This window comes from Fukomys damarensis, unplaced genomic scaffold (assembly GCF_012274545.1).
Source record: "Fukomys damarensis isolate Sample0158 unplaced genomic scaffold, DMR_v1.0_HiC HiC_scaffold_9, whole genome shotgun sequence".
NCBI lineage: Eukaryota > Metazoa > Chordata > Mammalia > Rodentia > Bathyergidae > Fukomys > Fukomys damarensis.
This window is the reverse complement of record NW_022900921.1, coordinates 2,732,767-2,745,922: the sequence shown is the minus strand read 5'-3', so window position 1 is coordinate 2,745,922 and position 13,156 is coordinate 2,732,767. Positions and strand designations below refer to the sequence as shown.

Here is a 13,156-nt window from a genome sequence, read left to right as displayed (position 1 = left end):
TTTTTTTTTTTTTTTTTTTTCTTTGATTACTCCCTAAGGTTGGGTCATATTTCATGGTGCATGTGTCCCACTGGTGGCTTTGAACAGAAGATTTGTTTTTTGGGGGGGGGACAGCACAAGAGTGGATACAGATGACAGTATGCTGAAGCCAACTGTTTCTTAACAATAAAGTAAGAGAGTGTTTGTACTGCAGCTTCCCCTCCTTCGGAAAGACTAGGAATAGGGATATGGAATAGGTAGTTTTAAAGCAGGAATTCCTGAGGGGGCCCTAGTAATTAGAGTTAACTATGTCTGATAAGTATAGAAATTCATTTCAGATGTTCAGGTTCAGCATGGGTGGGAGAGGGGTGGTAGAAACATTTTCTGTGTTGCTTTAGAAGGAATTCTATATTACCTTTAACCAGTGCAATAAACATCACTTCATTTAATTTTTAAAAGAATTAAAATATTTTGCTACTAAATTAATACACTTAACAATGTATATTTCAGAACTAAAGTATAAATAAAATACAGAAATGAATGGCTTGTTTATTTTAAAGTGCAGATTTTTTTTTGTTCCTTACATTTTTAATTTGGCTTCTCTATTGTGATTATAAAGTTTCACTGTGCAGATGGGGAAATAGATTGCGTGACTATGCTTAAAATTAGTATAAATTTGGTTTCTGTTATTGGTTTTTGTTTTTGATAATGTCTATAATATATATTTTCTGATAGTTTACCTTTATTTGTAATGGTGACCTTTAATTCCCCTTCTTTTCACTGTTATTTACTGAAATAAAACGTACTTTTTTTTATGTAATACAATTTCAAATATTCCAGTTTATATTTTTGTTTATAAATAGTTTATACAGTTAACATAGTTGTAATAAAATATTTTGTAGTGATTTGAAGCTTTGTAAAATCAGCATACACTACTATGTTTTATAATAGTACAGAAAGCTCTTTTAAAGCCTAAAGAATATTTTGTCAATATGGCTTGCATCATGGCATTTCACATGGAGAGGAGATACGTTCAGTAGCATCCTGTGGTGATGATTTTAGACAGTGTAGATCAGGACAGTCTCCCTGGTTGCAATCACTTCATTTGAATTGGTAATATAAGATGAAAAAAAATTAAATATGTTGCAAATAAAAAACAGTTTACTCACCTAATCATGTATTTCGTTATAAGCTGCTACCTTTAAAATATGTTCATTTTTCCTTTAGTAATAAATTAAAAGGTTAAATAATTATTTTTGAAAAACAGTGTATTGTAGTGTTACCAGAATGCTGGTGAATGCATATGCTGAATGTAGAATTTGGCCTGTTCCTTCTCATGATACTTTTACATAGGAGATTTTCCATGATAAATTGACCATATAGTTTTCTAGTATAGCAAATACTGTGATGTGATTGATAGAACAATGAAAAAGATGATGTCATCTTCGCTTACAAGCCAAACTAAAGGAAAAGAGAGTTTTGTTCCCTTACTGAGTTGGTGTTTACTACGGTAGGTCTAACATATGGCACAAGTGGATTGCATTTCACACACCGGGCAGCAGTTTTTTAAAGCAGCTAGGAGGTTGCTGCTGTCTCCTTTGCTCAGCTTGAGGTCCTTCTTTGTGTGATAGCAGCATGATTTATAGAAAGGGGATGGGATGCCCATAAGGATTTTCTTTTTTATTTTGGCTGTAATTTATTCTACTGATACTGTGTACATGAATTTATCACCTGGCATTGAAATTGAAATATGCTTAAGTATTTTTACTAATTTTTATGTAGAAAATGTTTTGTCTTTTAGAAATTTATTTTTAAGAAAAGTTTGTCTTGCAAAATCTCATCATTTCCTGTTTTTAAAATGATTAATATATTTTGATTTATACTTCAAAATATTTTGAGTTGTAACATAGTTTACTTCAATTAAATTGAAATAAAATGTTTAGTGCTTGAAGATCAAGCTATACAAATATTACATATTTTACATCTTTAAAATAAGTCATCTTTACATTTATGAGATTCAGTTTTATATTTAAATTAAATTGTGTGTATCTTTCAAAATTTTGCAGAAAACATACTCGTTAGGTTTTCTGGAAACCTAATTCCATTAGTCACATTTTGGCAGTGTTTTTTTTTTTTTTTTTCCCTTGGTACCAGAGATTGAACTTGGGCCTTTGCGATTCAGGCAACGGAACTACTGAGCCAAATCCCTGGCTTTGGCAGTCTTCTTTCACAGTAATATTCAATTTTACTTAAATTCTTTTCCTATAAGTAACATAATTCATACTGGTAGCATATTGTTGTCCAGAAAGTGACTTAGACTTTGCCCATGGATACTGAGAAACTGTGTGGCCAGTGACAAAGTACTACTTCTGTAGTCAACAGAGTGATTCCTGTGGTCAAACACTTGTCTCTCAGGTAGTGGCTCCTTTTATGTTACACATCCATCTCTCTCCAAAATAAAAGTATCGGGTGAATAAGTAAAAATAGTTCTGTTATTGCTATTCTCACAATTTTGCTGCCTGAATTTGTTAGCTGTATTTTACTGTTGGAAACTGTACCTGTCTTTGGCCATTGGGTGGCGCTGCTTCATGCATATGTGCTTAGGTGGAGGTGTCTGCAGTAGTTGCCTTGTGGCAGAAACATGAAGAACAAGGGTGGATATTGTGTTTTTTAGATGGGAGTGGGTGTGGCAACAATTAAATTTTTTCTGTAACTTATAAAGTAAAATGGACCCCTTTCCTTCTACTGCGTGCTCACATTGAAAGCAGATTCCTTTGAGTTTTGCTGGCTTTCTCTTTCTAGGAATTCAGCATCAGGCTGCAGGAAAGTACCATTTTGTATAGATTATTCTTTGTCAAAGAGCTGTGGTGCTGCAACTGTTCTGCTTGTGATTTTTTTCATCTTTTCCTTGTAAAATAAAATCTTATTTTTATTTGAATTTGTTTACTTATAAATCTTAGTTCCAGTTTTTATGTTTTTGATATTAAAGTAAACTCAGATATACACCTTTCAGAATAGTTATTTGATAAATGCCAGGTTTTGCAAACAGAAACCCCTGAATTCGTAGGATTACAAATACGTACATGACATCTGTGAACTGGACTCCCTTAAGTATTTGAAATGCAGTAGTTATCTTACTAGATCTAATTATTTTCCCTTGAGAGGACATTGTTGTGTTAAATTTGAATAATACTAGGAAATATGGCTTCTCAAATAGAGGTATATATCAGTGTGCAGAATTAAAGATCAAAAATAGATTTTTAAAAACTGAAATGGAAGGGGTGCTGTAAGCCAGATTTTTTTTCTCCCCATTATAGAATTTAGCTTGCTAACATGTCTTATGGAAGGGTGTGTGTGTGTGTGTGTGTGTGTGTGTGTGTGTGTGTGTGTGTGTTTTCAATAAATGGCTCTTTGGGCTACATCTGCAGATACAGTAGCCAATTGATCTAATGCAGTTTCTGAAGGCTTTCTGTACAGGTGATGTCATCCTTTTAGCTCAATTCTCCTCCCACTCTCTTTCCTTCTTATTAGATATTTCATCTTACTGCAGAGCATAGAATCAATAGGAGCTTCTCCTTGGGGAGCTGCTGTGAAACAGGGAGGAACACTAGGAATTAAGGCACTGACACGTAATCTTGCTTTAGCAAAGGCGTGTTTTATATCATACCATATTTAAAATTTTAACCAGAAAAGCCAGGCTTAGATCAACAGTGTTGTCTTACTGATGGATTGGAACAAGAAGCACTACTGCAGAGCTGTAAATACTGCATGCAAAAAGAGAAAATAATTTGGATTTTAGAGATTTTTGGGCATTCTACAAGACAAACCTGTTAGTGCAGATATTTTCTAACTACTACTTGCTTATGGGTTCATTTTTTTATCCTCCGGTGATTAAGAATATAAAGAAAAAACTTTATTCTTCAGGATACAGTATTCTGGTTTGCTTCTGAAAGAGAAGAATCACTGCAGTGCTTTTCCTATGGAATGAAATAAGTTGGAGAATAAACAAAGCTATTATTACTGAGAAGAAAGATTTCACAGAATCCAGGAACACAGATTTGGTGCATGTTGCCTTATTTGCTTTGATTGAGACAGTATTAACCGTTGTGCTACCCCTGCATGTCCGTGCCAGGTGCCTGAGGATGCATGTAAATGTCTGTACATTCTGAGCCAGAAATCTAAACGCCTTTATTTACTGTGATTTGCTTGTTAAAGTGAACATTTTAAAGAGCACTGTTAATTATTTAGAACAATACTGTTAAGCTCCTGGAACCTCCTGATTTCAGTTTATAAAGTGTTTTGGAAAAGCTGCCTGCATATAACACTGCAGTGATGTATGATTTGTAAAAAGAAACTTAACAGCATCTTGTCAACATACTCATCCTTGTGGCTCTGGTTTCAAAAAGAAACTACCCTTTGCAGCCTAGGAAATGGCTTTCCTTGTTCGCTGTTATGCCAATTGTCTTCAGCCATGGGCCTCCAAAGTAAGTAATTATTATTCTCTTTGAGATTAATTTTCTCCCATTATTAAATTTAGATTTTGAATTATAAATGACCTTCACTGATCATTATATTTTCTAAACTACAATCAGAACTACAGAGCAGTCTGAAAAGCTTGATCTCATTGCCATTTTGTTTTAAATTCACAAAATAAATTCTACAACATTATAATGTAACTTCTGAGGTGATGTGAAAAGAGCCTATTTAATATTTGTACTTAAAATGTATTGCATTTGTGGCATAGTCTCTTTAGACTGAATTGTTTCTTGGTTTTGGCTATTTTTGTGCTTATCTGATTTTTTTAACTTAAATATTTTGTTTCATATAATAGTGTATTTAGATATATTAATCACCAGCTTATACATTTTTCCCTACTGTGGTGCTGTCAGATGTTATGATTTGTGCTATTTTATGAAGACTAGATAAGGATTCTTAAGCAGTAAAATAATATGAAGAAAATACTGAATAAAAAGCACTTCTGTAAAAATATTTAAGTAATATTCCTAAATCCAAAGTAGTAACACATAAACCACTTACCATTTTAAAACAAACATTTTAATCTTAAAATAACAAAATGTTATGCACAGAGCACACTAGGTTGTTAGAAAATATACACTGTAGTTTAATAAGTTGAATTGCTCATATTAGCTATAACAGCTACAATTTGATGCTACTCAAGTTATCGTTCTATTTTGTCTGAATTTCAAAAAAACTAATTTTTTAGTTTTATAAAAATTATTTTAGAAAATACTTGAGTTGTAACATAAGTTTATTAACATTTCTTTATAGTTCTCTTGAATAGAAACAGGCACAGTAGAGGCACTTAGGAATCTCTGAAATCATGTCTTTGTTTAAAGGTTTGATGGTGACTAAGGAAATCCTATGACAGCATCGTGGTATACTGTTACTTAGCTGGCTCATTGCATGCTTCTAAGGGTTCTTTTCGAAGGTCATTTAAATTCACTGTTCATTTGGCAAACAGCTAATTATAATGTAAAGAGATGGAAAGAATCTAGGTACACAGTTTATTTTTGCTGTTATCCGCATGTAGAAAAAAAAAGGCTCAGTACAGATGCCACCTGTGGGGCCCGAGCATTGTTGATAGCTTGATAGCGGTACTGCTAAGGTTTAAGAGTATGTGTGAATGAGGAATGGGTGAGAACAGATAAACCTTCAAAGAAAATTAAAATGAGAAACAGGGTTTTTAAGATTATCTAAAAAACCTTCTGATCCAAGATTTAACAATTTGAAAGAATCAAAACAGGATTATGAAGTCCAGATTCTAAACTTTATTACATGGCAGAAAATTTGTCACAATTTTGTAATTGCTGTGTAAATTAGATATTTATGAGTGTGTGCCTCGTTCTCATCTCCCCCATCTCTCATGTTACTCTTAATGGTATTTTAACTTTCGGTTGTGATTAAACTTACTCATTTTTCATACTTTTCTTTGAGTTTAATACATTTTACTGTTTTAATTTTTATTTAATGATTCATGTATATTGCACATGCTACTATTTGTGTTTCATTCTTCCAAACTTATTTATTTTCTTGCTAAACTAATGTTCATGGGGTGATGTGAATCTTAACTGTTCTTGAGTGAGCCTTGAGTGTTCAAAATAGCTTATTTTCAAAATTTTTCTCTTAAAGTAATTGTTTAGCTTAGTATAAGTTCAAAGTCTTTTCCCTTTCGCCCCTTGAAAAATTGATGCACATCAACATTCTGATATGCAGTCTGAGCTTGCTAAAAGTTTTAGAATTTGTATTTTTTTTTTCTATCTATGGTGCCATGAAGTACTACCATGTGTTATCCAATACGTTGTTTCGCTTTTTGATGTTTGTGGTTCCTTACCTTTTTTTTTTGTACCGGGGATCAAACTTGGGACCTTGCCCTTGCAAGGCAGGCAGCAGAACCACTGAGCTAAATCCCCAGCCCCCTTTTTGATATTTGAAGGGTTTTCTCAAGCTGAAGAAGATTCTTATTTATCTTCAGTTGTGAGAATTTTGTTAGCTTTTGAAAACTGCAGTTCCTTCGTTTTCTCTAGTTTCTTCACCTCTTTGACTTCTGTGTCTGCCAATAATCTTTGAACATTTGTTTCTGTTTTTTGTTTTTTTAATGATGCTTGTTTATAACTACGTACCTTTATCTCAGAACTTGTTTACATATTATGGATACTGTTCTTTTTCCTCATTGTTTGATAGCTTTTGCAGATATAAATTCTTAGTTGTTTTTTGGACTTCATTTAGAGGATTAGTTTTCCTCAAGAAATTTTTAGTTAGGAATTCATTTCTTGTCTGTTAGAGTTTCTTTGATCAGGATGACATTTTGGTGGAAGAGGCATTACCACTTTGGGTTTTATTTTCCTTTTTTGGGGTATTTCTTCAGTGACTGGTCACTGGAGGATAAATGCACAGCTAAATCTAAGATCATTTCTTGGCTCTAACCATTACCCATCCACACAGTATTTGACAGAACTGATCCCTCTCCTTAACAGTTTCTCCACAATCAAAGCTTCTCCAGGACCTGTGAGGCAGTGTGAGCTCTTCCTCTCTCATTATCTCCTGCTGATCCCCTTTAGCTTACTCCAGCCATTCTGGTTTTTTTGTTGTTGTTTTTGTTAAAAGTTGAGAAGCATTTTTATATTGATTTTTCTCTTTTCTAAAAAAGTCTGTCTACATTTACTTTTAATGAACAGTAACTGTGAAAATATATTCAGAGCATCTTTGTACTTTTGAAAATAGTAAAACGGAAAGAAACATGTCTTAGAATTGAAAAACTCAATACTTTTTTTTTTGTACTGGGGATCAGACTTGGGCACTTGTGCTTTCGAGGCAGTTGGTGGAACCCCTGAGCCAAATCCCCAGCCCAATACATTTTTTTTCTTTTAGACAGGGTCTCACTTTGTACTTGGGCTGGTCCTGAATTCGTTATGTATTCCAGGCTAGCCTGGAACTCGAGGCAATACTTCTGCCTCTGCCTCTGCCTCCGCCTCCCAAGTGCTAGGAGTATAGGCGTATGCCACCACACCTGGCTAATACATATTAATTGGGTCAGTCAATAAACCCCCAACTTTTATCTCTTGGAAAATGATGAGGGGTGCTCCATATTTCCTCTGTAGTTTCCCATGCTTCGGGCATAGTGCCCTGATTTGCTGGTGTGTACACCCCGGGTTACCTAAGATTAAATGTAGCTATTTCCTTTAAGTTTTTTGAGAAATGTAGATTCTGAATAAACATACTGCACACTGCTTTTTACATCTTGAAATCTATTTTTAGCACTGACACTTTTATGTGTATATCACTCTGTCCAGACCTAGAAGTTCCTTTGTAATTCTAGTTACTTAGATTTTTCCCCCAGTAATTACATCCAGATCCTTTGCACTAAACTTACCCCTTCAAAAAAAAAAAAAAATTTTTTTTTTTTTTTTTCAAAAGAGAAGCACACTAAGTTGCCCAGGCTGGACTCAAACTTGTGATGCTCGGTCTAGTGGTTTGTGTTGTGTCTGTTTTTGCAGCACTGCAGACTGAACCCAGAGCCTTTGCACTGAACTTCATCCCTGGCTGGCCTTTCTTATTTGTTACTTTGAGACCGGGCCTCGTAAGTCATTAGATTCCCCAAGTGGGGCTTACACTTGGGATTCTCCCGTCAGTCTCAAAGCATGTGGGGCTCACAGGCGTTCCCCATCACACCGGCTTACTTTTAATCGTATAAAGTCTTTTATCTTATTGTGCCTCCACTTTGGTGCCTCTTATCAGCGTGGTTTGCTTTCATCAAAACTTCTGTGTTTCTAATAATCTTTTTAAAAAAATCCTTTCAAGTCACTTTTCTTGCTTAAAATTCTTTAGTGATTCTCTTCTAATACAAGAAAGTTAAGCACCCAAGAATGCTCACCTGGCATCTCCTACTGTCCTCCTCTAGATCCCTATCTGAGTTACATTGGTTTGGGTGTAGTTTGTAAATGTATCGTGTCCAAGCTCTTAGCCTCATATCGTTCACAGAAATATAATGTAAAAGGGAAATAGGTAAAATTATTTTTAATATTGTCTATCCAGAATATTATTTCATCATATAATAAAAATATAATTACAACGAGGATTTTTATGCCAAGTCTTCTAAATCCAATATGTATTTTATACTCAAACCATGTGTCTGACTGGATCAGCCACTAAGTCGCTTACATTGCAAGGCTGGACTCAAACTTGGCAGTCCTGCTTCAGCCTCCCAGAGTGCTGAGATTATAGGAATGCATCACCACACCCGGCTGAAGCCTAAGTTTTAAAACTTGCAGTAGAACATCCATGTAACATTACTTTCATGCCATACATGCCTGTGTTAATGCAAATCAAGATTCAAGTGATTTCCATATCTTCTTCCCTTTTAAGCTGAAACTAGTCTTCCTGACCATATCTTGACTAGGATTAATTACACACTTCTACATAGTTCTTGATTGGATATGTGATATTATCCTAAAACTATTTGTGTTATAAATGTTTCTTGATTGGAAATATAGGAAATAGGTATGCAAATGAGAATATTGGAGGAAATAAATTTGGAGACTTCTGTGTGAGACATATTTATTTACTGTGAAATTTTTTGGATCTTCCATAAATATGTATATATTTATTGTAAAGAGAGGAGGGGCCCAGAGAATAACATTGCTTTCCAACTTACTCCACTATAAAAGCCTTTCATTTTAATTTAATAAAATTTTGCAACATGCCCATGAATTCAATCTCCTGGAATAGTATTCTAGAGTATGCAGCTTAAGTGGTGATACGCTATGTGAAATAGTGAATGTACCTATGCTGAAATTTAATTTCTTCAGATATCCAAGGAAACCTGAGCAGCAGTAACAATGATCAGAAGTCAGATATATTCAGTCATTTATTCCAGAAATACTTAATGAGCATAATTTTGTTAAAGGTAGGCCAGGCCTTCCTTTCATAGTACAAGGAAGGTGTGGGGGAATAATTATATATTATTATTTTGTATTATATCAAGTATTTTTAAGAGAGGTGGAATGAAAACACATGTATTTCACTTCCCATGTATTTCTCAGCTTGCCACAGAGATCTTTACATTGGCAGTCATTTTTTGTTAGCTAATTTGTCATGTTCTACTCTGTTTCAGTTACTTGTACGTTAAAGATTTATTCTCAGCTATACTATAAATATCAAATATATTAGATTCTCAAACCATTACAATAAACACATCTTTGAGTATTATTTTTGCCTCATTATAAAAGGCAGAGTGTTTGTTTGTTGTACTGCATATGCAGCAACCCGTAGTTGATAACAGTTACAGAATTTCAGCATATTCCTAGTATTTGAGGCCATTTTAAAATGAAAAGAGAAAGCCACCCTGCATGTGCACACATGTATTTGTATTTGGTTTTAGTTTTAGTTTTGAAAAAATTCAAATTATGTATTTATAGAAATAGAAGAACTGGTTGTGGTGGTGCATGCCTGTAGTTCAAGTATTAGGACACTGGGGCATGAAGATTTCTGATGCTATGATTTCTAGACCACCTGGGGAACATAGCAAGAGCCTATCTCAAAAATAACAAAAAAGAGGAGAGGAATATTTTCTCAGTAAAAAAATAAAACATTCCAACTAGATATTGATCCTTTGGGATCATCATCAGTCCCAAACTTTCTTCTTTAGATAGCACCACTGTTGATGTGTATATATTTTCCTAGATCTTTTCCCAATAACTTAAATAGGTAATATGCTTTTTCCATCTCTTTCATTCCTAGATGAGATTTTTTTTATTTAAATAATAGAAACTAAACAGGAGGAAGATCTGCAAGCTATGACGCACGCCCATCAATATTCCTGTGTTACTGCTGTCAGGTACCTTTGATTAGTGCTGGTAAGCTTTTTAGAGCTTTCAGTGCTAACAATTGCTGCATCGTGCAGTATGCCACCACTGCCTTAGATCAGTGGTGCTTGGTTTTTTGTTTTTTGTGTTTTTTTTGAAGGAGGGGGCTATCTTTTATAAAACGTGTTTTTTTTGTTTTTTGGTACCAGGGATCGAACTCAGGTCCTTGGATTTGCAAGGCAGTCGGTGGAACCACTGAGCTAAATCCCTGGCCCACTAAAACATCTAATAGAGCTATAAATAGCATTTAAGAATGACTTTAGGGCTGGAGAGATAGCTGAGTAATTGAATGCTTGACCAGCAGGTGCGAGACCCTGGATTTAATATCTAGTGCAGCCAACACACACGGAATAGCTTATCCCAGGGGTTATTAAATATAGCATTTTATTTTTACTTCTCTTTAAATATTTTGTTCCCACTGTGACTTAAGTTGAATGATGGACTTTGTGAAGGTTTATTATACAATTTCTCAATACTTAATAATTTTCTAGTCATCTTTTTATTTCTACCTTATTTTCATTGTGAATGTTGAGTGTGCTGTAATTTTGGTTCTGAAATAAGTTGAATCTTACCTCGATTATCAACTCTTATAAATGTTTTATATATTGTAGAAGAATATACCATAGAGTTTTTTGATGTAGTGTTCTGTGTATACACACTTGGGTCGGGTTTGCAAACTACGTTCATATCTTCAAAACTTTTTATTTTTTGGCTTATTTTACTTGTCAGGGAGAGCTGAATATTAACATTTCACAGCCTACTTGTGGATTAATCTTATTCTCATTTTACTGTTGTCATTGCTTTTTTAAAGGTTTACTTTTTATTAAATTGGCAAATAATTGTTTATGTGATGTTTTGACACATGTACACCTTGTGAAATGATATTAGACTAGCATATCCATCACCTCAAATTTAAAATCTAGTCTTCTCACTATTTTGACAGATGCAGTATATTTTTTTAAATTTAATGTGTGATCAGCAAAATGAAGCTTAATACTCCGTGATTGTCTTCCTGTTCCCTGGTATCTGGTAGCCACCATTCTACTGTCTGGTTCTGTGACTTGAACTTTGATTCTATATATAAATGAAATCATACAGAATTTGTCTCGCTGTCTGTGCCTTGTCTAATTTACACATTTTGAGTCATTGTTTCTGCATGTGTAATTATTTAGGGTTGTGCAGTCTACCATTAGGAAGTGTCGCCTTTTGCCTCTACTAATGCTTTTGCTTCAAAGTCTGCTTTATCTGGTATTAACATAACTATATATCAGCTTTCTTTTCTTTTGTGTTTACTTGATACACATTTTCCCAACCTTTTATTATTTAATATTCGGCCCTCTGTTGACTTATAGGCTGTAGACTTTTTCTATTAAGTATACTTTTTCTTAAATCAGATTTTAACATGCACCTTTCATCTGTCAGTCTGCTGCTGCACCTTTATGGGTAGTACAAGGCACATGGAGTGTTTTAATAGCTTCATTTCCTTTTCTCTAGACTTAAATTCTGTTGTAATTCATTTCAATTTTTCAAATATTTTAGACCTCAATGGACATTAATGTCACTGTTTCATCCCACTGTTACATGTGCAGATTTACCCACATATTTCCTGTTCTCGTTGGTCTTCCTGCATCGGGGATTCTGTTTGAAGTCATTCTTCTGTTTTGCTTCTTGCAGCTGACCTCCTTCATTTTAAGTGTGCTGGAGGATAATTTTCTCTGAAAATAACTCTTTTGCCTTTGTTTTTTTCTTCCTTGCAGTGCTGGGGATTAAGCTCAGGACAGTTGCACAGAGTTATATCCCCAACCCTTTATAAAAAGTTTTTGAGACGAGATCTCACCAAGTTTCCCAGTGTGTGATCAAACTTGGATCTTTTTGGCTCAGCTTTCTAGAGTATTCAGATTTCTGGTGTGTCACCATTCCCAGCTATTGCTCCTCTCTTCTCTTTTAATTTTCTTTCTTTCTTTCTTTCTTTCTTTCTTTCTTTCTTTCTTTCTTTCTTTCTTTCATTCATTCATTCTATCTATCTATCTATCTATCTATTTATTTATTTATTTATTTATTTATTTTGAGACACGGTCTCACTATGTAGTTGAGACTGACCTGGAACTCACTATGTAGCCCAGGCTGGTCTCGAACTCACAGCTATCCTCCTGCCTCAGCCTCCCAAGGGCTGGGATTACAGGCATGTGCCACCACGCCCAGCACTCCTCTCTTCCCTTTTAGGTGCTATTTGGCTGGCTATAGAATTGTTTTTTGTTTTTAAGGTAATCATTCCTGTCTTCTAGTTTCCAAATTTTCTATTCAAATGTCAGCCATTTACTTAGATGATCTCTCAATTTTTCCTCCTGATTTTAAGTCTTTCATCTTTTTCTTTTCCCCTTTCTGCCCTCTTTCCTTCCCTTTCCCTTTCCCTTTCCCTTTCCCTTTCCCTTTCCCTTTCCCTTTCCCTTTCCTTTGGCTTTCCTCTCTTCTCCTCCCCTCCCCTCCCCTCCCCTCCCCTTCACTTTCCGTTTCATTTTTCCTTCCCCTTCTCTCCCCCATTTGTTTCTTTTTGAAAGACAGGGTCTCCCTCTGCAGTTCAGGCTGGCCTTGAACTCCCACTGATCCTCCTGCCTCAGCCTCTGAGTGCTAGGATTATACGCATGTGGCACTACACCCGGCTTTTCTTTCTTTTTTTTTTTTTTTTTTCATTTAGTTTATTGATACTTTTTAAGTATACAGTACAGTTACATTCATCATTGGGATCTTGTACTTTTACATTCCAGGTCTTAGTTCTCATTTCTTCCCCCATTCCC

General features: G+C 34.8%; 1 protein-coding gene across 12 annotated transcripts in view; it reads left to right on the top strand.

Moving 5' to 3' along the window:
• The window catches only part of Rapgef6 (Rap guanine nucleotide exchange factor 6), a 206,915-nt gene that overhangs the window by 75,292 nt on the left and 118,467 nt on the right, over positions 1-13,156 (top strand). Inside the window, exon 1 of one of the 12 annotated variants that reach the window (XM_033761553.1) lies at positions 3,541-4,463. The exons of 10 other annotated variants lie outside the window; for them this stretch is intronic. In XM_033761553.1, coding sequence (XP_033617444.1) covers positions 4,410-4,463 — 54 coding nt within the window. In that variant the 5' untranslated portion in view covers positions 3,541-4,409. Of the gene's footprint in view, positions 1-3,540; positions 4,464-13,156 lie in introns of those variants that run through there. One more of the 12 variants, XM_033761550.1, reaches the window with a different exon arrangement.